Below are 24,245 nucleotides of genomic sequence, written 5' to 3'. Positions count from 1 at the left end.
TATATGTAGTAACATATGTAGTTAGAAGTAGCCAAGTGGCATTAGAAATCTCTTCACCGTTACCTAAATATGTACCATTTCTTACCTGGCTGAAATAGCAATGTAGTAAGCATGCGTTCAAGTAAGAAGCTGTTTTCACACATTTGAAAAACCTCACAAAATTATTGCTATTTAATGCAGCAAAAGCTTGAACTGCAAATCTAACTTCACTGGAGTTTCGCACTTCTGGACGAAACTGTTGGACTTCTCTGTTGAGACAAAGAAAGACAGGTGTTTACTTAGTCGAGTGCCAATGACAGATGTTCCCTATGAAACACGTTTGCACAAATATACTCAGAAAGGAATGCCTAAGAATCATGGGACAGCACTGCAGTAGCTGGTCTCCTTTCTCCATGATCGGGGACAGAGGGTGGCGCTTGGGGAGAGAGTGTCATCTCATAGGCCACTGGTATGTGGTGTGCCACAGGGAGCGATACTCTCTCCATTATTATTTAATATCTATATGCGCCCCCTCGCCTGGCTGGTGCGGAGTTTCGGGGTTGGGTGTCACCAATACGCGGATGACACCCAGCTTTATCTGTTGTTGGACGGGCGGCCTGGATCGGCCCCTGATGCCCTGGAGCGTGTTTTTGAGGCTGTGGCTGGTTGGTTGAGACAAAGTCGGCTGAAATTGAATCCTACGAAGACGGAGGTCCTGTATGTGAGTCGTGGGGAGATGGTTTTGGGACCCCGGCTTCCTACACTTGATGGGGCAGCACTTACACTGGCCCCGAGAGTTAGGAGCCTGGGGGTGATTCTGGATTCCTCCCTGAAGATGGAGGACCAGATCACTGCAGTTGCCAGGTCTTCCTTTTATTATCTTCGGCAGGCCAGGCAGCTTGCCCCTTATTTGTCTCCCCGTGACTTGACTACAGTGGTCCAAGCAATGGTCACCTCTAGGTTGGATTACTGTAACGCGCTCTACGCTGGGCTTCCCATGGGCCTGATCTGGCAGCTACAGCTGGTACAGAATGCAGCAGCGCGGGTCATTGCTGGAGCACTGGCGTGGGAGCATATTACACCGGTGCTACGCCAGCTGCATTGGCTGCCAGTGGAATACCAAATCAGGTTCAAGATTTTGGTGTTAACCTACAAAGCCCTATGTGGACTGGGACCGACGTATCTGAGGGACCGTCTCTCACCATATGAGCCCCGGAGGACTCTCCGCTCTGGTGGAAAACATCTTTTAAGTGTCCCTGGCCCTAGGGAGGCCCGCCTGGCGTCGACCAGGGCCAGGGCCTTTTCAGTCCTGGCCCCGGCCTGGTGGAATGCTCTGTCTTGCGAGACAAGGGCCCAGCAAGATTTGCTTGCATTTCGCCGGGCCTGTAAGACAGAGTTATTCCGCCAGGCATATGGCTGACGCTGGGCGGTGCCCCCCCCCCGTGGAGGGGGGGTTAAACCATCGCCCCTATGCGAACACAGATGCATGTATGAACCGCTGCGCAGTATGAACCGTAACATTTAATGCTTTTAAATGTTTTAATGGTGGGTGATGTTTGTATTTTGTTATCTGACCTGAGCCTGCAAAAGCGGGGAGGGCGGAATATAAATATAATAAATTAAATTAAATTAATGATCATACACTTAAAAATTTAAAATTGCTCAGTGTAGTTGAAATATTCATATAGTTCAACATTAACCTATTTTGAATAAAACTAACTAAAACTCTAATTTGTGTTGCTGAGCACATCAGATCCCTGACTGCTCCAAGAAGAGGGAATATGAGTTCTTCCGGGGTGAGAAGTGAGAATGTGCCTTTCTTACCCCATACTCTTAACAATAAGGGAGAAAGGGATGAAATACAGCTAAATGGCTGACCTCAACTTAAGATGAACACGAACTGGGAAAAAAATGAACTGTGCGGTTTGTGGTTCGTCGCATTTCACGAACCGCAAACTTTCACGAACATGCCCCGGTTTGTGAACCGGTTTGTTTGGTTCATGAAAATGTCACATCCAGGTCAGCAAATCTTCACTTCCGGGCCAGCTGAGGGTCACTTCCGGGCAAACCGAAGGCTACTTCTGGGTCAGCAGAAGGTCTGCAGGAAATCCATCCCATTGCCTAGGAAACTGATCAGCACCAGGCTGTCTGCAGTGACGAACCAAAAAAGGAACCAAACGAACCAGCCTTAAGTTCATGATGGTTCGTTAGAAATGGGCTGACGAACTGCCGGTTCGCGAACCACAAACCAGCCTGGTTCATCACGAACTTTGGTTCGTATATCGGTTTGTGCCCATCTCTACTACTTTACTTACCTACAAACATAATTGTGCAAGCTGCTGAATGAATGGCCCCAGCCTCGGCACGGAATTGGCTTACTTGTGCCAGTCATTCCATGATAACAGTCACAGAATCAATATTGTATCTGATTGAAACTTAATGGTGAATCCATATAGCTTCAAAATGAGAAAACACTGCCAATAAAAGAGGCCAAATTAATACTGTAGTGACAGCAAGATTTACCTGAGAATATCTCCTTTGTTGAGGTTCAGGAGGACATTATATCCCCTGAACTCTGCTTCATTCTTGCAGTAAATCTCTTTGTTGGCAAGGTCCTGATACAGCTCCTTCAGGCTCTGGAGGCACTTTGTCATGTTCTCATTGTTGATTTTAGCATCAAAAGAGGACATGGGCTCTTCACACATATGGTGGGAGCAGTGGATATGGAAACGAGTGCATTTTTCAATCAGGGAAACCGTCAGAGGACTGCAGAGATGCTGCTGGGTTATATCCTGGCCAAAGCAAATGTGAAAGTTTAAGGCTACAGGAAATACGCATTCAGCTCTCCTTGCACATTTTCCACTGCACCCATTCAAGCTTTCTACGATCCTGCAATTCTCGAGGTCAAGGCATTATCATCTTCAGATCTGCAATTAGTGCACTCAAAACAACAGCGCATCTTAAAACATTCCCAAGAAGGTACAATAATGGGGAAGGTCCCTAACAGTCCACCTCAAGCGATAGCTGTTTAAGAGGAAGAAGCTATGTAAAGCACATCTATGTGTAGAAGGAAGAGCGCAAAGGAGATAGGAGCACAAGAAGAAAATAAATGACACAAGCAAAATAATAGGGCATCGTAGCTTCAGGGTGAAAATAAAAAGATCAATATGCTACGCAAGAATTAAGTAGTAAGAATCCCTACCTGGGAGGCTAGGCATATATATGAGAAATTTTGGGAAATTCTCAAGATTAGAGAGGCAAGAACAAGGGCAAAGTAATACGTCATTGCTGGGGTGGGTAGAGAAAGTATGAGCAGCAGCCCTTTGTAAGACTACTGCCCTTTTCCATGGAAGAATCACAGATATGAAAAAGGGAGGTCAGCACTGGAAGAGTGCCCAAAACTCAGCTTTGCAAATCCGCGGAGGGTAGGGGTGGGGGGTTACCAAAAGACACATCACAAAAGCCTCCCAAAGAGCCATATTCCTACTGAACTGTTTTTCAGAGACAACACCCCACTGCACCATTTCAGTCTATGTGCGATCTGGTAGCCTCAATACAATGACTGTTATGAAATTTAATAGGCCTATGTACAACTGTGCACACGAGAGGTACAAATTCATTTGCTTTAAAAAAAAGGGGGAGGGGTATAAGTCTAGACAAGGCGCTCCCAACCTTTTTGAGCCTGAGGGCACCTTTGGAATTCCGACACAGTTGGGTAGGGGCAATCACAAAATGGCATACGTAGTAGGCGGAGCCAACGACAGCATTTTAGGAAGTGAGGTTGTGCGTAGCTCTCATAGTAACTCTTCAACATTCAGGGCCAAAGTTCTGCTTAACAGGATGCCTTTTAATCCATGCAGCCAATGGGAGGCCCTGCTGGGGACAAGCCCCACCTGACCCTGCCCTAGGTGGGTGCCAAAAAGGGTATTGGCAGGTGCCATGCCAGGAAAGGTATTGGCAGATGCCATGATACCTATAGGCACCATGGGGGGGGGGGCACCCTGGTCTAGACTGTGTTGATAACACAGCTACATTTATCAGGTATTTAAAAAAAACAACCATAACCAATGCTAATACTTTTAATACTCTGATTTTTTTTTTGCGCAATTTAATCCTGAACACAGTCAAGGTTATATTTAATGAAGATTATATATTTAATCCTGATTATTCATCCTTGCCCCTTGAAATATGAAATGGCATCTTGTCATTTTCCAAACACCGATGGTAGACAGCTAGACAGCTCCAAACAGCTGCCATTTTTTTTAACACTCTACCTGTCCAATCCAAGGGCCCCAAGTCAAAGTGCTTGGTTACCTTCCTTATCCCACGAGTTCTGTTCCATACAAAGTCGTACCACTCCCGAAGGTTCCCTTCTCCTTTGTCCATGATTCGAGTGACTAAGTAATCCATGGTCATACTCAACGCATCCAAAGGCCTCAGCTCGTGCGGCAACGGCTCCTCCTGGTCAGCTGAAGACCTGCTGTACTCCTTGATCGCAGCTGCGTGGTCAACCTCAGAGAGGAAAAAGGAAGAACTCAGAACAAAACACATTCAGCCACCTTCCACGGAAAAGGGCTGAGGATTCGTCACGGCTATCCATTTCCTTCACTTAGAAAGCCAACACACACGGAACTGTCAGTCATCCCTTAGTAACTTCTGCAGATTTTGTGACAGCTGCACAAAAGTTTGTTGCCTTTCACCGTGGTAGTGCTCCTTAAGCAGGTGGTGCCATGCCAGGATTCTCAACCCAGTCCGGCGTCTAATCCACCACTGTTTATTGATGTCCTTTAAAAAAAGCAGGAGCCTGGTTTTATTTAGTGAAAACAAGTAGGAGTCGAAAGGTTAAGTCCTTTCTCCCCTTCCCATGTAGATCATCAGACCGATACTGCAGCTATGTGCAGAATTCACCTTTTACAGACTGACAGAGAACTAAATCTTCTTCAGTCCTGTCCACTGGGGTTCGTAGGGGCAGACAAGGAAGTATGGACTTCGCCCTCCCTTTCAGTAATTGCTTTTAGTCAAAGCAAAAAAACCCTAATCCATCTATAGGACTGCAAGGATGGAACCAGCTCTTCCATATTGGGAATGCACGACTGAACTGCTTCCGGAGATGCTCACAAATTCACTGGGGCCGAGATGCTAAAGGAGAGGACTCCAAGGCACATTTATGGCATCCAGATGACGTCCCTTTTTCTACAAGGAGCACTTTCATTGCTTCCAATCCCTCCAGTCCAGAGGTGTACACAACACTTCAGCCTGTGCTGGCCTCTTCCATTCCACACAAGTGACAGGTGCCTGCACGAGCAATGCACTCCACTCAGTTAGCTTCATGAAGAGAGTCTGTTTTACGTCTAAGGGACCTACGGATCCAACTTGGAACCCATGGAAATTGTTATCAAGACATACTCCAAAAATACTGAAAACACCATTCATTGGGTAACCTGCACAGATTTTTTTACCCATGTGCTTAATGAGTATTATAAAATAAATGTATAAAACAAAGCACAAGATGTATCTTTCTGTATTAAACTGGATATAATCTTGGGGGGGGGGGATCCTGGAATGTTTTCACACCACTTTCTGACCACAACCGGATCGTGTACTTTGAACAGCCCTGGAACATCCCATCAATAGGCAGTACAAGGAAACAAGCCCCTCCATACCTTGTCAGTTCCTGGAATCACTTCAAAGATACTGAGCTGGTTCCTTGTCTCTCTCATGTATCGTTCTTTCTCTGGGCACATGTCTGGGCATGTGCCAATAAAGGTCTGGGCAAGATCTGTTCGTTTCACTCGAGCTAAAAACAGAAAAAACAGTATTTAGAATTTAATATTTAGCTGGGGGAACATTGTACAAATAATAATCTGAGCTGGAGTACAATATGATTTTTATAGGACACGTCTAGGAGAACCAACTGGAATGATTGAAGCCTCACAGAGGCCCTTTTCAAAGCACAAATTGAACCACGCAGGTGCCATTTCTCTAGGGTGATATTCCAGACAGTTGCAGAGAAAGTATGTCACAACCATGGTTCGTGTTGAGAAGTACCTTGAAGACAACAAAGGGCATCCAGGGTATAAACTTTCGAGGGTCACGGTCCCTTCACCAGATACAAGTCTCAGATCTCCATTCCTACTTGTATTTCACAAAGGAATTTCGACGCTAGAAGGCTTACGCTCTGGAAATTCTTTGTTGGTCTTTAAGGAGCTTCTGGACTCGAACTTTGCTCATCTACTGCAGACCAGCCCAGCTATCCACCGGAAACTGTCATAACCATGTGAGTAGGACTTTTCACAGGTCTGAATGTATCAGTTCTTACCTTGCCGCATGATTTTATCTCTCTGGTCCAGAACGTGGTATTTGTCTTCAGAAGACTCTGCCACCATGCCTATCAGGTTACTGAGAGACGAGGCGGATGCTTCCAAATGCTCTAAACCGTGACTTTCAGACCCAGAATCAAAGGTGTCCGCCTCAAACTGCAGAGACTTTTTAAGACCAGGCTTCTTAGCTGGAGAACTGTCAAAGAAGAAGAGTTGTTTATAAATGCGACAGCCTCAACCCAGCATACCAACGGACCAGCACCCAGGGAAGAAAGTCCCCATTACAGAGCTCCCTTGCACAAGCACTATGCCATGCCATTAGGCGAATCAGGAAACTGGTATGTTTCCCTTCTCTCTGGTCAATCCTCATCTCTGCACTGATGTTCCTTGACATCCCATTTCCCACCACAACCTGGCAAAGTGTTGGTGTACATACACTGGAGACAGAGTGGGAAGGGGGAAGCACAGCTCCGTTGTACCCTACAAGGATCCTTCTGTGCACAGACACTGGATCCTCAGGGGACTGGAGACATCCCAACACCCACGATCACATTATTGCATAAAGGAATACATACTAACTATCCTGCTGAGAACGTATTTTGTAACAGAAAAAGAAGTATTGTTGTTTCAGAAAACCAAGCAACAAGGAAGTAACTGAAGAAAAGTAAGTTTTAGACCAAAAAGCTTGTAGGGGTTTCTGCGCTGAAGATGAAATTTCAAGGGGTCAGCAATCTAGGCTATCATGGTATTTGCAACAACAACAACAATAACAACAGTTTATTAGCCAGAGGCCATCACATTCTTGAAATCAATTCAAAGTTACATGATTGCACATCAGCGAGACACACGCCATTTTAAAATAAATATTTAAAAGGTACATATTTCAACAATTACCGCTTTTAAAATTTACTTATAAAATTGATCAGTCCTAAAAGCATAATTATTTGGCAACAATATAAACTTAAAATATCCAGGCAATCATTAAAATTGTAGCTTACTATAATTTACATAATATAAATACCTAAAATTCAAATTACCTTATATTATCAAATTATAACAATACTTATCTAGGATTCTGCACACTAAGCCAGGATTTCCTCCTATTAATGACCATCCAGCCATATTTTGCCACTTGGAGCGTCATTTCCCTATTCCAGTTTGCTAACATGATTGTAATATAGTTTTTTCTCTCTTTCTATCATGGTGTTTTCAGTCATATCTACATTAGCCACAGAGCACACTGAATGGAAGAACATCATTTTTCTAGCTCAGTAGATTTCGCAGGGTGAATTGCTCTGAAGCAGTATCTTGCAGCCCCATCTTATCCTATAATGAAACTTTTGTGATACAGGCACTGGCTTGTGCTGCAACAGGTACGCGGCATCTTGTGCAAAACAAACAAAACTACCCCTTATCGCTAATGCAAGAAGAAATGCCCGAGACCAGGGGTGTGCAACCTATGGCTCCAGAGCCAAACGTGACCCAGTACAGAACCAAATATGGCCCTTTAAAAAAGAAAATGAAACCTTTACATTCAGTTATATTGGGGGGATACTAGAATCGTCAGTACGTGAACAGAATGCATGCAAAGATGGTTATAGAATTACAGGGCTTTTACAGTATGCTTTACAGAAAAGGAAGTAATAGAGGTGAAAACTCAAAGAGTTATTCAAGTGTGCCATGCAGAGATTTAGGCCAGTGTACTAAGACAATCACACAGGGTGATTCTGGGTGCCAGCTGTAAATAAAGGACTCACAAAAACTAGTGCTTGGGCTGCAAAAATACTATGGATTATGAATCAAAACATAGATCATCAGTAATATTAAGCCGTACGATTTCAGTTGCACAAGTGGGCTTTCTTATACCGGCTATTCATTGAGCTCTGGCTCTGGATTTTGACATCATTTGGCTCTTTGATTACAAACGGCTGCTGACCCTTGCCCTAGAGCAGGGGTGGCCAAACTTGCTTAATGTAAGAGCCACATAAAATAGATGTCAGATGTTTGAGAGCCGCAAGACATGATGCATTGAAGTGACTTCCAATGAAGAGGCAGGTTTGGGGGAGTGTCCTGAAAGTGACATTACAGGAAGGGGTGGGGTTTTGGTGCAGTATGCTGGACGTGACATCATCGGAAGGGGTGGAGCTTGGAAAGAGCCATCACCTATCCTTTGACTTGGAAGCGGCATTACAAAAGTCCCCCCAACATTTTTATTAAAAATATGAGTCATGGAAAGAAGGAAGGAAGGAAAAGTGAAGGAAAGATATAGAAAGAAAGAAGGAAAGGGAGGGAGGGAGGGAAAGGCACGGAAAGAAAGAAGGGAAGGGAGGGAAATAAACTAAACTATATGACCACGGCGATACTCAAGAGACCTCTAGGAGCCGCACAATGTTTAGAAGAGCCACATGTGGCTCCCGAACCGCAGTTTGGCCACCCCTGCCCTACAGGTATTCCTGGCCAAAAGCAGTGTCAACAGGAGCTGCTCCGAGTCAGTTGATTTTTGGACTTGGTGGAAAAGGCCATTGAAATGCCTGTTGCGCGATACTTTTACTAACGGCTGCAGGTTCAGAAGTTGCTGGTTCCAGTATAGGGACATCGTATCCCTTTGTACTGTACACAACAGTAACATTTCAGGGACAAGTGGATTAAGTCGATGACAGTAATACAGACAATGGTACAAACCTCAAGGCCCCCAACTTGACATAAACACCAAGGCCAAATATCATGAAAGAATTATTCCATCCAGTAAGCTGGTATCATGGGCACCTCAGGCCTTTGGCGAGCAAGCAGCGCGTAAATACGTAATTAATAATGTAACATTTAATTATGTTTTTTTGTATGAAATAATCAGAAACATTTGCACTGCATGTACATGGAACTAGATTGTCTGATCTGGAATATCTTTCTAAACCAGGGGAGATCAAGTCAAGCATTTACATTTGCCACAACTGATCCTAGTTTGGGTCCCATAGTGTAGTAGAGCAAGATTCAGGTCCAGTAGCACCTTAAAGACCAACTAGATTTTCAAGGTATGAGCTTTCGCAAGTCATACTCTGGCAGTCTAGGTAGTCTTTAAGGTGATGCTGGACTTGAATTTTGCTTTTCTACTACAGACTAACACAGCTACCCAGCTGAAATTAAACTGACCCAGGTTGGAACTAGTCACAGAAGTATGACATCAGCAGGCTTTGTCCCCATGAGTTTCAGGGTTTGGGAAGCTGGAGATTCAGCAATACTAAGGCTTCAAACCAACTGATGATCATTCTCTTGTTCTGTAGATAAATTGCAGGGTCATGCGGCCTGGATTTGCAGCAGGGTTGGGGGGGAGGGGCTGCTAGCCCTTCAATCTCCATTCAGTTTCACTATTCAAAAACTGACTTTTTGCTTTGCTGTTAGTATTTCATAGGGAAAAAGGGGCCCAAGAGTTGGCACCTCTTTGCAGATGCCAACTCTTGCCAACCATCCCCTGACGTTACTTCATTGGCACCCACTGCCCTGGCACTCTTGAGCTGGCCCACCTCCAGGCTGCAGCCAATCCGCTTGGAATCAGAAGAACAGGTGTAGGGGGGCAGTGGGTTGTATCACATGTACTGGTGAGGCGCATGCTGCCCCTGAGTTACATGCTGTCTGTCGCTGCTCTACAAAATGAACTTTATCTCTGCAGAAATATCCTGATATATGAACTTCACACAAAAAGATTTTTCTTACCAAGACGCTGAGGGAAACACCTTACCTTTTGCTCAGAAGGTTTCCACCAGCCGCGGATCGAATTAAGGATTTGCAAAGTGGGGAATGCTGATGACTCGGCTGGTCGGCTTTTTGCCTCCCTTCACTTCCATCTCCCACCTGCTCCTTGGATGGATATTCTCTCTTATTAGGACCTTTGCATATAGAAATAGGAGATGCTTACTATAGCTTCTCTTCCCTCACTATGTTTGTTTACTAAATTGTGAGAAAATTTAATTGTGCCAATCAATTCCAAAATGGAGGAATTCCAATTTAACAGTCCAACTTAAAACTCTTTAACTTCCCCTCTTATACCCAACAGTGGATGCTTCTTGATTATGATATCTGACAAAAGGAGATTTAGACTCACTAAACTTTATACCCTGAAAATCTTGTTGGTCTTCAAGGGGCTACTGGACTCAGATCTTGCTGTTCTACCACAAACCAACATGGCTACCCACCTAAAAACTATTCTCGATTCTTAGTGATTAAGAACTGCTCTGAGAAAGTAAAGAGACTACATTTATCAAGATTATTCGGGAGGAGGCAAAGCCTGCTCCCTTAAGAAAAGGAGTCGCCAAAGCTTCATTCCGGAGCACACCCCTTATGCTCTCCTATGCAAATAGCAGTCACTACTATAGGGGGGAAATTAAGGCAAAGCACAAGAGGACAACGTTGCAGTGGGAACAAACCCTGCTCCTACATGACCCTGATAGACAGAGGAATAATGTGTTTAGGTCTGCACAGATTCTCTGCACAGGGGACTTTGCTGAACTGGGGGCTAATTCCAGTTAATACATTTATAGAACTTCTGGTAAGTTTCCATTTCAATGTTTGTAAAGAACGTTTATGTTAATAATAATAATAATATGTTTATTGCTTTTCCGGCCGAAGCCATAAGCCATACAAACACCAACAAAATATGAACTGTACACTTGAACATACCCAATTCACATAGACATAACTTGTCATTATCATTTTAAACTATCTAAACTCATGAAAATCTTGTTTCTTTATCACCGTGGCTAAAAAGGAAGCCACTATAGCAGAGGTTTGATTGTCAGGAAAGTTATCAGACAATAACACTGAGATTGCCCAAGGAAGGAAGGGAAGCTTTTCTTTTAACATAATAGGAATAATAATTCTCTCTCTTTCCTTACTCCACTTAGGCATTTATGTTATGTTATAATATTTAAGGTCTAATACCGCCGGACATTGTCGTTTGTTTAGAAAGGATTGTTGCCAACTTTCAATTAGCTTGGGTTGAAAGTAGATTACCATACACTTGTTGAATATATTTTTTTCAGCTGTGGAATTCAGCATAATAATCAACACAGGACTTGTTTTTGATGTCCATGAGCATGTATTCTGGCTAATAGTGCATTACTGCTTGATTGTTTAATTTTATTTTATATTATAATTCCTGTTGTGGTTTATCATAAAAAGTCCTATCTGACAAAGACACACAAAACAAGGGGGGGGGGGGAGTCCGGAAAACTCGTTACGTTTATGTTTTGGGACTCAATGTAATAGCTTTGGATGAATGGAACTCATTAAATACCAGTACTTCCGTTGGCTATAACCACAGCGTTGTTGTAACAATATTTCTGTCTTTAGCATTACATCTTATTGTATTAATTGATACACACATAAATATGAACCTATTGAGATTACACACAGCGGCACTATAGTGTCGGTATTGTTGCTGGTTTGTTACCGTGTTCCTACAGTATTGTAATGTTTTATAACAAACAGATTGTAGCAACTTACTCGGTTTCTTCTTATGCCAGAATGTCACTATGTCTTTGTACAGCTCTTTGGCTTTCTTTCTAGCCAAAGCAGCAGATGCCTGAAAAAATAACACACAGAGCAAGTTCAGATAAGACTTACACTGAAAAGAAACAGCATGTGAGAACACACTCAGTAAGCTGAGGTTAACAGTGGCTTACTGCAGTGACGGTTTAACAACATTTACAGTCAACAGGGTTACAGAGCAAGGCTGAAAACAGCCCTCACTCAGGTTGTGAGAATGATACTTTCTGCTCCGATACACAAAAGCCTGGAGTACAAAAAAAATCACACACAGTCCCTGACAGTGAATCGCTGTGTGCATGATGAGAATAGTTTCAGGTGAATAGCCATTTTGGTCTGCAATAAAATAGCAGGATTTGAGTCCAGTAGCACCTAAGAGACCAACAAGATTTTCCGAGTATAAGCTTTCGGGAGACAAAGCTGCTTTTCTTCAGCCGGTATCTGATGAAGGGAGTTTGACTCTTGAAAGTTTATACCCTGAGAATCTTGTTGGTTTCTAAGGTGCCAGTGGACTCCAATCCTGTGTACATCAGTCCTGTGTACCAGAAGCCTCCCGTACTCAGGCCATTTGATCTGGCAGCCTAAGGCTTTATTGCTTCACTGGTACCATGAGGTGACTAAATGCCCACCAGCCATGAGGCCAGCTGCCAACAGTGTAATCCACCTTAAGTATCAGTGAGAAAGGTGGACTGTGAATAACATAAAACAGACAGGTAGTGCGGTGCAGTCGTTACGAGTAGTGGACTAGGATCTGGGAAACCCATGTTCAAATCTTCACTCCACCATGAAAGCTCGGGCCAGTCATACGCACTCAGCCTCACCTACCTTGCAGGGTTTTTGTGAGAACAGAATGGAGGAGGGGAGAACAAGGGAAGCTGCTTTGGGTTCCCATCATAGAGAAAAGTGAGGTATAAATGAAGCAAATAAATAAATACTAACTCCTAAAAACATTTTTGTCAGTTGCTTCCACAAATAGGGACAATGGTGTCCCAATGATTTAACTTTCCTTAGGTGCGACTGGAAGATCCCTGTATTGTACATATTACAGGGGGTATAGCTATGTCTAAAGAGGACTGATGTATGTGCAGCTCTTTGAAAATGCAAAAATTAATGTTAAGCAGTGTCCACAGCCCCAATTTATTCCCTTATATTTAAGTAACACAAATAAAGAGTATATTATATCAGCTGTAAATATTTTACACTATGAAAAGAATTCCAATTAACACCAATAATAATGTTTGATTTATATACTGCCCTTCAGGACAACTTAATGTCACAATCAAAGTGGTTTACAAAATGTATTATTATTATCCTCACAACAATCACACTGTGAGGTGGGTGGGGCTGAGAGAGCTCCGAGAAGCTGTGACTGACCCAAGATTATCCAGCTGGCTTCAAGCAGCGGAATGGGGAATCAAACCCAATTCTCCAGATTAGAGTCCTGTTGCTCTTAACCACTATACCAAACTGGCTCCGAGTAAAGTGCAATTATGCTTAATTGTTCAAACTATACTAACAGTGAATCCTAAGCAGAGTTTCTCTAGCCCAAGCCTATTGAAATCAATGGGCTTAGACTGGAGTAACTCCGTTTAGGATTACACCGTAAATGCATTGCACTAAATATTCTTCCTGCTATCTCAGTTAAATTATTTTTGGCTACTGAAAAGCTTTTCAGGTATTTACGCAGCATGCCCAATCAATAAGATGTGCTTTTTTGTTTACTAAGGGATAGTCAAGTACATACAGGAATCTGAAATTATCTGGGGCATGGGACAATTTTTCGGAAACCCACATCAATAGTTTCCATATGATAGATTGTTTAACCACAAATAACAATGCCTTTGTTTAGTGCAAAGCTGGGGAGTTCAATTTTCAACTTATTTTATTATCTTTTTCTACTCTCTGAATTACAAAAAGGAAAAAAACCAAAACCAAGTTATAGTTAGCTGCATACTTCCACTTTCACACTGGAGATATCTATAATTAGTATGAATAAAAATAAGGTATTTATATTCTTAATGTTCATAAAGATACCAAACAATGCAATTTTAAGGTTCATTATGTTCAACAAAGCATACTTTACATTCTTCAAGTACCAAAGGAAATTTACGCTCGACAAGAAAATAAGTATTATAAATATTCCAATTTCCCCAAAATGTTGTTTTTCCTGGGAGAAAAGGTCCCCCCTCCCCCCACTTACACCTTTAAAATTTCCAGAAATTATAAACCACTGATCTTCCAATAAACACTCACGTGATCAAAACAATGAACAACTGCCAGCTTTTTTTTCCTGTTGGTATGGATACGTTGGATTTTAACAAACTTCTTAAAGTGATTCTCAAGAACAGTTCTGTCATTTAGATAATCAGGAATATTTTTGCACTGGATGGCTGTTAGTTCACTTGCGGGCGAGCTCCCAAAGCTTTCTGTGCTCCCACTATTTCGATTTCGACGCCCGAGATTTGAGACTAAAGAACCTGAAAGGCAAAAACCAAACAAGCACCTTTCAAAATATCATGTTTCTTGATACGAAGAGGTGAAAAAAAATAAACATACGTATTTGAATATTCATTTTAATATCTCTGCAAACTGATAAAAGATGCAAATTATAGCAAAATCATCATCACAACTGTGTTTTGATCTTCCATTTTTTGTTACATACCTTCCTTCAGTTTTCCTTTATTTTCATCCTCTTTTGGTAACATGGATGACCTCGCCAGTGGCAAACCAGACTGACTTCCCCCTGCTACGCTCATCTGTTCCAGCTCTCCAGATTCTACAGTGACTCTCTCCATTTTGGACTCTTTCTTAGGACGGCCACTGTCTTTATTGCTTTTCAGAACATTTTGCAATGTAATGCTGAAGAGGCCCCCTGCACGAGGCCGAGTCAGCCTGACTGGACGCTTATTGGAAGAATGATCACTTCTTGACTGAAGCTCTGGCTCATCTAGAGTATCATAATCACGTTTCCTTGGGGAATTGTCTTGCTCTTCCTTTCTTTTTGCTCCCTTCTCAAGAACAGGCTCACTTGGAGCTAGCAATACTTCGTGTTCAGGTCTGCTTGACCCACTAGATGGGAAAGAAAAAGTAGCAATACTGGTACTAGGAGTCGCCAAGGGATGTATAAGCCCTTTTTTATCATTCTCTACAGTCTTGCTTGGTAAAGAAGCAGTGAAGGGAGCTGTTAAAGTACTACTGCTTACTGGTTTTGTAAAGCTCATAGGCATAATACCGCTTGAACTGTTGTTTTCCTGAGAAATGCCAAAGGGAAGACATCTTCCAGACATACTACCCCCTGGAAAGGAAAATGGGAACAGAGGTGGGATTATTTGATTTTGTGTTTTCTGGGGTTCTGAACCCATGCCAAAGATAGGCTTGAACACCGCATTCTCAGGCGTTTTGAAGCTAAATTCTGGTCCTGCAAAGACTCTGCCTGAAGTTTCTCCAGACGTATCTCCAAACTTAGAAGTCTGAGAAGTCCCAAGATTTGTAGGTGGTTTAAAACTGAATCCTTGCTTGCTAGCAACAGAAGAGCTGGTTGGTGTGGAAGCACCCACAAAGGACGGAGCGTGCCCAAAAGGATACGATGGTGTAAATCCCAATGGCTGCCCAAATCCTAGAGTTTGACTTGAAGGGCCACGTAGTTCTGAAGTTCTTGTGAAGTCAGATGAGTGTGGAAAGCCTGGATTCTTTGCCACTCCTCCACTGTTTGGTCCAAAAAGAGAGAGCTGACCAAACTGGAGCGGTGGCTGAATCTGAATCATTCCAGAATTCCTAGATGGTACTTGGAACGGTCCAGGCTGCTGTCCGCTGAAAGGAGTATTGGGGTTCATCTTCACAAGGCGTCCACTCCGCAGCCACCACACCAAGGACCTGCCAGCTTCCCACTCCTATTCTATTGATCTGCAATACAATTATAAATAAGAAGCAGATGGGCATGCATGCCCCTCAAATATCATCAAGGATGCCAAAGGACGTGTGTGGCTAATGCTTCCCTGTGTCCCTCCCTTCAAAGCCCCATGGAAGCCACTTGGCAACTGGGCTGGCCACTGTGGAGAGTAATGATTTCCCCTCCTCCTCGCATATAATGGCTCTCCAGTCTACAAAGATCAACTCTCTTGGAGGGAATGGTAGCTCTGGAGGAGGACTCTATGGTATACCGTTACAGTTACCAACTTCCTGGTGAGGCTTGGAGATCTCCCAGTCTTCAAATTTGTTATGCTCCCTTTCAGCATTTCTTCAACTCTGTGTTGGATTTCTGCTGGTTTTAAATCTTTGCAGATTTGTATTTATGTATCCTCTTACGCTATTTATTGACATGACTGCGAAATGGACTATACTGACTCACACTGTATAATCTGCCTTGAGTTTCGCTGAGAAAGGTGGACTATAAAAGATGCAAATAAAGTCAAACACATCTCCAGACTACACAGTTCCCTTGCAGGAAAAAAAACACCCTGCTTTCTACAGTGGACTCTGGGGCATCCTATCCCACTGAAGATCCTCCTCTCCAAATCTCCATGAATTTTCCAGCCCAGAGTTGGCAACCTTACAGATTCTAGAGGAAATCCTTCTCCAAGTTCTGCCCTTTCCAGATTTCACCCCCGAATCTCCAAACTGCATTTGGCAACCCAGGAGCCAGTCCTCAGGCTGGGCGTCGCCGAAAGACAACAGAGCCTCTGGGGCTGCGCAGAGTGCCTTTCCCCGCCAACCCCCCCCCCCCCCCCCGACGAAGACCAGTCTGAGCCTTCGAAAAACAGAAGCCGACCTCCGTCCAGCGCAGCAACCGCTCTCTGAAGCCGGCAACGCCTCAAGCGAGGAAAAGCCTCCGAAGAAGCGACGCGCAGCCGCTCTCAGGAGGCGCCATCTCCGTCACAACAAACCTGCCACTCACCTTCAAAGCGCATGCGCGTCAAAGCCGACGATTCCCCCCCCCCTCGCCTCCTGAAACCATAGAATGTTGAAGCTAGAGGGGCGCGCGGCCTGAACTTCCGTCTCAAACGGAAGCCCACCGTCAGCCCCGCTGTTCCTTGGCGGCTGTTTCTATGGTGACAATCTATCCGGGATTCCCACCTTGGCTTCCGGTTCCGGCTTACATCGAAATTGCTTCTGAGGCACGGTTTGGAGTCTTTCTTTCCCTGCAGCCCGTCGGTGTTTTGTCCTTTCTGGAGCTTGAGCCCCTGAAGCAGCATCAGGTAACAAGAGCTGAGCTGAGAGCGCTGGAGAAATGGGGGCCATCGTCAGCTCCCAGAAAATCTTGTTGCTCTGTAAAGTGCCAATGGATTTAAATCCTTCTGCTGTTTTATGAAGAATTCTTAAATACATTTGTTTTTGTTAGGGAATTTCTACCCCCCCCCCTATTCTAAAAGACCCATGTATGAGCATTGATTAGAGTTGGCCGTTCACACAGAAGGCAAACGTTATTCCTATGTAAGCAGATTCCTTATGAGACTGAGTTAGAGAGCCCTATTGCAAGGATAATGTTTTGACTTTGTACTCAAGAATTTAGCTCGGATTAGCTCAGGAAGACACCCAAGATTCCTTTGTGGCACCAGACATGGAGCATGTTCATATTACAGAGCGGATTTACTAGCTTGTCAATCAGACCTGTATTGGTACCATGTCTCCTGAAGAATTTGATTCTGAAGAATTGTTTGTATCTAGTTTTGTATAACACTTTTATCTCTTCTGTAGACAATTAACTTTGGAAAGTATATAAGATTCCTTGCTATGGCTGATCTTTATGCATGTGTCGGAACATGGCACTGTGCCTGGGTTTTATGTCAATAAAACTCACTATTCTTTACGGATCACAATTTTTGGTGTCTTGATTACTCGTGAGTGATGGCTGTTGGAAAAACAGAATCTGAACGCGGAGTACCTTTAAGAAATGTTTCCTTAACAGTTTTAAATGTTTATATTAAATTTACGTCTCAGCACAAATAAAGGTGGAGGGAGAGAGAGCTGCAAAACAAACATGTCAACAGTGAGTTCCGTATGTAGCTTTTGCTCAAAGGGAAAAGACATGCTGGTACTATAGTTCTAGAACATAAGTAAATCATTAATATGTCATTACACATTTGAATGAGCAGGGGCTGTGGTGCAGTAGTACAGCATCTGCTTTGCATGTGTGGAGAGTGGAGAATCAAGTCATAATTGACTTATGGTGACCCCCACGGTGCATGTAGAAGGGCTTATTTTCAATCTTCTGCATCTCCCATTTAAAAAAATAGGATAGCTGCAGGGCAGAGAAGACCAGAGTAACCTTGGGTGGCTTGTCTTGATATAAAGCATCTTCATGTGTTGGAAAACATATTATTAAAACATTTGATTTTGCTAAGAAGGAAAATAAGGCAATGTGGAATACTGTCAAAAGCACCTTTAAATTTATATAGTCACTGTTGTATCAGTTTGAGCACACTGTATCCTTAAGAGCCAGGATGTGCATGATGATGCCTTTGGGTTTAACTTCATCTAAAGTCAATTCCTTGTTCTCAGTAGTTCTTTAAGTAACTGAACCGCACATCTTTCCTTTGATTTTTAGCAGCCCAAGTTACTTTAATCAATTGTGAAATACAAGATGCTTTATCCGTCTGTCATATCCATTCAAACATCACATGAAGTTGTCGCAGCAATATGAACGAGTACTTGAGACATCCTTCTTGAATCTCCATGGCCTGAACCTCCGCTGTTTCAACTGCTGATCAATGCCTGGTGTCTAATAGCTGGCCTTTTTGAAAAACTGCTATTTTCCAACCACTGCGTTGTCTTCACTTTTTAACGGGATGAGCCTCGTCATACGTAATCTGCAGAGAGCCATCCCTATCAGGAGAGTTCTGCTTCGCAAGAGAGTAGACCAGACCCGTCACATTTTGGGGGTGCAGCAGTTTGATCTTGCTGTCATTTGTGTCAGTAATCAACACATTCAGCAACTCAACAGAACCTACAGATGCAAGAATATCCCCACGGATGTGTTATCGTTCCCTTTTCATGAGGTAATTCTCCCTTGTCGTTTTCCATCTCATTGGTATGTTTAATAATTCTCTTAATGGATGTAGGAATAGGGCTTTGTTGATCTTTTTTTATGCCACTCTTCCTCTCAGAGGAATGTGAGGATAAAACGGGGACAGGAACAATCCTGTGTAAACAACGTTGTGTGTTAGGGTAGGCTGAGAATGAGTGAAAACCTGGCCTAAGATCAGTCAGTGAGTCCAACACTGTAATTGATATACCATGTAAGCTTTCTCAAGTATTACCCTGTGACTACTGAATTAAAAGTTCAGTGTTTGACAACAGTACAAAGGGACATTGGGGATCTCCCTCAATCCTGTATAAGGCTTACGCAATGGATGTTGACCTTGTAGGAATCAGGAGATGTATAAAGATGCATCCTCTGTTTTACCAGGTCAGATTATTTTATCATTTTGACCACTGTTCCAAGCATTAATACAGCACTTTCTTTTATGCAAGGAAGTGGTTTATACTTCATGCAATGAATGAAGTACAGAGAGCCAGCATGATGTAGTGGTTATAGTGTAGAACTAGGATCTGGGACACCCAAGTTTGAATCCTTACTCTGACGTGGAAGCTTGCTGAGTGACTTTTGAGCTAATCACGTTCGCTCAGCCTAGCCTATCTAACAGGGTCGTTGTTGTGAGGATAAAATGGAGGAGGGGGACTCAGTTGTAAACTTGCTTGGGTCTCCACTGGGGAGAAAAGCAAGGTATAAATAAATATTTTTTTCTAGCTGAGCAAATAAAATCCCTTCTAAGTATGTTTGCTTTGCAACAAGTTCTGCTGAGTAAATGGGCTGCACTGCTAATCTTTTGTATGCGTATGCAAGAAGGAAAGCTGCAGTTCTAAGCACATTTAAGCTCTGCATGTGATAGTCACGACTTTGAAAATGGAGAGAGGAGAGGAGACACACTTGATTAAGCATGGTTAGGATCCTCCTGTAAGGTTGATAATTGGAAGGTTGTTTAGGCCCAGATAGAACATGAGTGGGCGAGGATTTAAACTTGGATCTCCCAGGTCTAATACAGCACTAATTGCTGGATCACTCAGGCGCCCATTAATGCATCAAGGTGCATTCTTATTCATTTATCGTCCACCTTTCTTACTGAGATCCAAAGCGGATTACAATAGTGCAATAGTGCAGTCGACAACTAGGACATTCACTGAGCAAAGTACAATAATGAACAACAGCAAGGACATTCAGGGAAACAGATACAACAGAGTATAGTAGCAAAAGGATTTGCAAGCCAAAGCACAGAGAGATGATTTTTTTCTAAACCAAACATAAATAATTTCCATGGCATGTTTAGCAGTGTAGAAACTCACTAGTAGTTACCCCTCAGTAGTGTAGAGTTTAGTCCTCGTCCCTACCAACGCATCTCTCCGAGCTATTTCTTATGATGACATCCTGTAATCTCGATAGAAAGCCTTCCTGAATAAATCAGTTTTGCACAGTTTGTGGAAAGCCAGGAGAGTAGCGGCTTTCCTGACCACCTCAGACAGGCCGTTTCTTGAATTGATCTGAGTAACTGATGGGAAGCCAACGGAGTGGCTGTAGAATAGGAGTGTTATGCACATTCCATCTAGCTCCTGAGAGTAAACAGGCTGCAGCATTCTGCACCAGCTGAAGCCTCTGTATCATACCTCCATTTTCAAATTTCTGAAATCCTTTCTCTGTTGTATTGTTTATTGAATGTCCCAGGTGTTGATTGTGTTGACCTGCACTGTGCAGTCCATCTTGCGTCTCTCGGTAAACCAATCTGAGTCTCAGCCAGAAAGGTGGACTATAAATAAATAAAATAGTGTAGTGGGAGAGCTTTAGAAATCTGTATCTTATTGCCTTTACTTTTAACTGCCTTGCAGCACAAAAACACACACAATTCTGCGTCAGTATCCATTGCTATTGCTTGACAAACATGAACAAAAACTCAAATTGTTAATCGAGCAAAGATTGGGTCCAGTAGCACCTTAAAGACAAACTGGATTTCCAGGGTATGAGCTTTGGAGAATTAATACGCCTTTTGTCAGATATTATTAATGGTGCTGGGCTTGGCATTTGTTACCAGCTGGTTTCATTAATCTGCATTTATTGTTTTCTGTGTGTTGTTTTAACCTTTGCTGTGAATCTCCCAGAACAGCAAAGTGGAATCAACGTGTTTTGCAAATACACAGTGTATCTATCCATATTTTTTTTTTTGAAAAAAAATTTTATTGGGTTAGGATCATATATTTACACATCACAATCAATTTTCCCATTTCCCAATTTCTAACCCCCTCCCTTTCCCCCCCTTTTTTGTTGACTTCCAACAGTTTTCCAACCCTTTGTCCCTTTTCCCTTACTCTTTATATATTCCTCTATCTAATCAAATGTATATCTCCTTTTGTTCTAAGCAATACTTCTTTAACTATTTTTAATGCTCTGTACCCATAATGGATAAACAATTTATCCCATAATTCCGTTTTCAAATATTTCTGTATAACGTAAACTATGTAAACTATATAAGCCATACAATCATATAAATCAACCAACTTAACTTATACTCTATATATTATTAATTCTATCTTCTTCTTTCTGTTTTAGTTATATTTGTTTACATTGATATTTCTATTCCCTTCAATCATAGATCTATATATGATATCAATCAATTTGACTCATATATACCTTCATATAAACATATTCAGTTTGGTATAGTTAGTCATTCCTTATAATTAACCCTTATGATTAGTTATATTCTATCAATATTCTATTTATTATTCTGTATATATCAATCTAATAACATAACTGCTTAGAAGTTCATTTTTACCTCTTCTCCCCCCCGGTAAAGTCACCCCCCTCTGCATTTTATTATACTTCAATAGTTCTCAAACTGCCACAGTTCTCCTCCCACCTCCCATTTCTTCTCCAAATATTGTTTCAGCTTCTCCCAATCTGTGTTAAACTGTCCTGGGTCCAGATTTCTCAGTTTTCTTGTCATTTTATCCATTTCTGCCATATACAGCAATTTGTAAATCCAATCTTCAATAGTTGGCACTTCTTGTACTTTCCTATCCATATTTTTTAAAGAATTAATTTTAGGATTATGATTTGAGATTTGTTTATATCACAGAATCTGAAGGCTGGAGAGCTGCCACGGGCTTGTTCTCGAGATGAATTCAACTTGGGAGACATTTTTCTAGGTGTTGAATATATCTATCGGCAGTGTGAGGAGAATAAGGAAGATTACAACAGTGTTCTTACAGTAAGTGTGTATTTATTTTCTCACAATACCTGCAGGAGCACCTTGAGGGTGCTTCTGCAGGTATGTCTGCCAACAGAAAGGCAGGCAGTAACCAGAGACCGGGCAGCCTTAGTGGTGGTCGCTGTGCCTATCTAATGCCCTCTTCCAGGGAAGTATCCTAGGCACTAACTTTATTGACATTTAGGCACCAAATGAACAACAAATTTATTTTCTCAGCCTTCAAGTTCACCGTTAAAGTTCTGAAGAATTGTTTTCATTTTTTCAATGGCCTGTAAACTGCTTTGAACACATTTTGCCGACATGTCGGTTATCAAACAAAATAAATATTTAATAATCACTCAACTACAGCCGGCCTATCTTGATGATAATTTCCACCTTGGACTTTGGACCTGCTACAACAGACTAAGTACCCCCGCCCCTGCAATCAAAGGTGGCAGAGCAGTCGAAGAGGAGGAGGAAGACAAAACAAGGGTCCCTTGGGATTTGGCAATGAGAAAATCATGAGTGACTTTTGCAAGAGCAGTTTCCAAAGAATGGAGAGGGAGGGCAGGAGCAGAAGCCAAACGGATGAGTGGCAGGGGAGGAGGGGAAAGTTGAAGGACTTTGGAGGCAGAAGGGGAATGGAGCAGCAACTAGAGAATGGGGAAAGCAGTGGAGAAGGAGCCAGAAGAGAGGCTGATGGTGTGGTACAGAGAAGGGCAGGGAGGTGGCAACCAGAAGTTCGAGGGGGCAGGAATGAGGGGAGGAGGTATGTGGAACAGGCTGGACAAGTTCAACGGGTCTCTTTCGGTGTGATGAGAGAAGCAGAAATAAAGGATTGGAGGAAGTGTAGGAAGATGAAGGGCTGAGTGAAGAGAATGGAGTGGGAGAGAGGCAAGATCAGGCCGTTTCTTTAGTGAAGGAGGGGGGAAATTCTCGAGAGGAGGCAAAAGGCGATAGAGCAAGCAGCAGGGTGTCCAAAGCAGAACCAGAGGAACTGATTGGTGTTTGTTTTACCCAACTCTTTGCACACTTCATTGTGCAGCCAATGCATACTGGTCTAGTGATTTTAAACTGTGTCTGGTATTCAGCGTTATCACTTGTCCCAAACAAAATTTCCAGGAGGATCAAGAAAAATATAACTACACTGTGGTCTCTCCTTTGAGCACTGAGAAATAATAATGACATTTGGGCTGCATCTGCAACTCTATGCACAATTACTAGGGCAGAATCCCCAGTAAATTCTAGACATTTCCACATAAATATTCCTAGGATTTGCACTGCTTATACTAGTTGAGGCCTCTAACACTGTGTGGGATGTACAAATCTGTTTAAAATTATTCATCCTGAAATACTTTCCCCCGTTATCTAGGTGACTGTTGCTCACGGCTTGTGCCACTTACTTGGATATAAACACAGCACAGAAGCAGAGTGGCAGCAGGCAAGTTCCTTCTCAGTTTTGTGAAGAATCTTTTAATTGTAAGCAAATATAGTTTGTTCTGTTCCACTCCAAGATGGAGACTGTAAGATTTTACACTTGGGCACTTTCGTGCCACTCGGTAGGAAACGTGTGCATTCACTGCTTCCTCTCTGTCTTTTCAGATGTATGAAAGAGAAACGCAAATTCTCCAGGAGATAAACAGGCTGTCCGGCACAAACCTGCAACCTCTGACCAAAAATCTTTTCTAGAGTAGTTATAGTACTTGTTATTTGTAAATAAAAAAGTGTAGTGGCTTTAAAAGAATTCACTACGTACTCCGTTTGGATAGTAATACATTTTCAATCTTGAATGTACTGTTGTGGCGGTTCTCAAATTTCGCACTTCTGAACTTGCTCTACTTTTCAGGAGTCACTTACAAAATAACCTGTACTTTTCCTCTCCTCGACATAAAGCACAATAATATCAAATCAGCTAAGAGTGGACAGGTTTGTTTTCCAGAGCCAGTGCAGTCCAGTGTTTAGAGTATCAGAGTAGGATCTGAGAGACACGCATTCGATTTCCCATCCTTTCACTGAAGCTTGCTGGGTGACCATGGAACAGTCGCCTAACCTAACAGTCACCTAACTCAGCCTAACCTACCTCACAGGGTTGTTGGTGCTGATGTATTAACAGCTGCTTATTTAAATGGCTTTTCTTTATATGGAAACAATTTAATTCCAATTTTGAGAATGTCAG

The 24,245-nt window shown here is 42.6% G+C and overlaps 2 protein-coding genes across 2 annotated transcripts in view; one reads left to right on the top strand and one right to left on the bottom strand.

The window, feature by feature from the left end:
- MCM3AP (minichromosome maintenance complex component 3 associated protein) overlaps positions 1-16,703 on the bottom strand; it is a 51,934-nt gene extending 35,231 nt beyond the window's left edge. Inside the window, exons 1-10 of the mRNA XM_054986986.1 lie at positions 16,606-16,703; positions 14,500-15,740; positions 14,091-14,314; positions 11,796-11,874; positions 10,033-10,180; positions 6,299-6,495; positions 5,643-5,776; positions 4,294-4,491; positions 2,503-2,771; positions 86-248 (exon numbers count right to left, since the gene is read on the bottom strand). Of these exons, the coding sequence (XP_054842961.1) occupies positions 86-248; positions 2,503-2,771; positions 4,294-4,491; positions 5,643-5,776; positions 6,299-6,495; positions 10,033-10,180; positions 11,796-11,874; positions 14,091-14,314; positions 14,500-15,670 (2,583 nt within the window). The 5' untranslated portion in view covers positions 15,671-15,740; positions 16,606-16,703. The remainder of the gene's footprint in view (positions 1-85; positions 249-2,502; positions 2,772-4,293; positions 4,492-5,642; positions 5,777-6,298; positions 6,496-10,032; positions 10,181-11,795; positions 11,875-14,090; positions 14,315-14,499; positions 15,741-16,605) is intronic.
- Positions 16,704-16,927: 224 nt separating this feature from the next.
- YBEY (ybeY metalloendoribonuclease) lies at positions 16,928-23,948 on the top strand. The gene is made up of 5 exons (XM_054986581.1): positions 16,928-17,032; positions 18,382-18,832; positions 21,959-22,090; positions 23,442-23,510; positions 23,672-23,948. Exons 2-5 carry the CDS (start codon positions 18,623-18,625, stop codon positions 23,756-23,758), a joined length of 498 nt encoding a protein of 165 aa, XP_054842556.1. The 5' UTR covers positions 16,928-17,032; positions 18,382-18,622; the 3' UTR covers positions 23,759-23,948.
- The last annotated feature ends 297 nt before the right edge of the window (positions 23,949-24,245 follow it).

This window comes from Eublepharis macularius, chromosome 1, assembly GCF_028583425.1.
Source record: "Eublepharis macularius isolate TG4126 chromosome 1, MPM_Emac_v1.0, whole genome shotgun sequence".
In the NCBI taxonomy this organism is placed as follows: Eukaryota; Metazoa; Chordata; class Lepidosauria; order Squamata; family Eublepharidae; genus Eublepharis; species Eublepharis macularius.
This window is presented reverse-complemented; position numbering and strand designations above follow the sequence as displayed.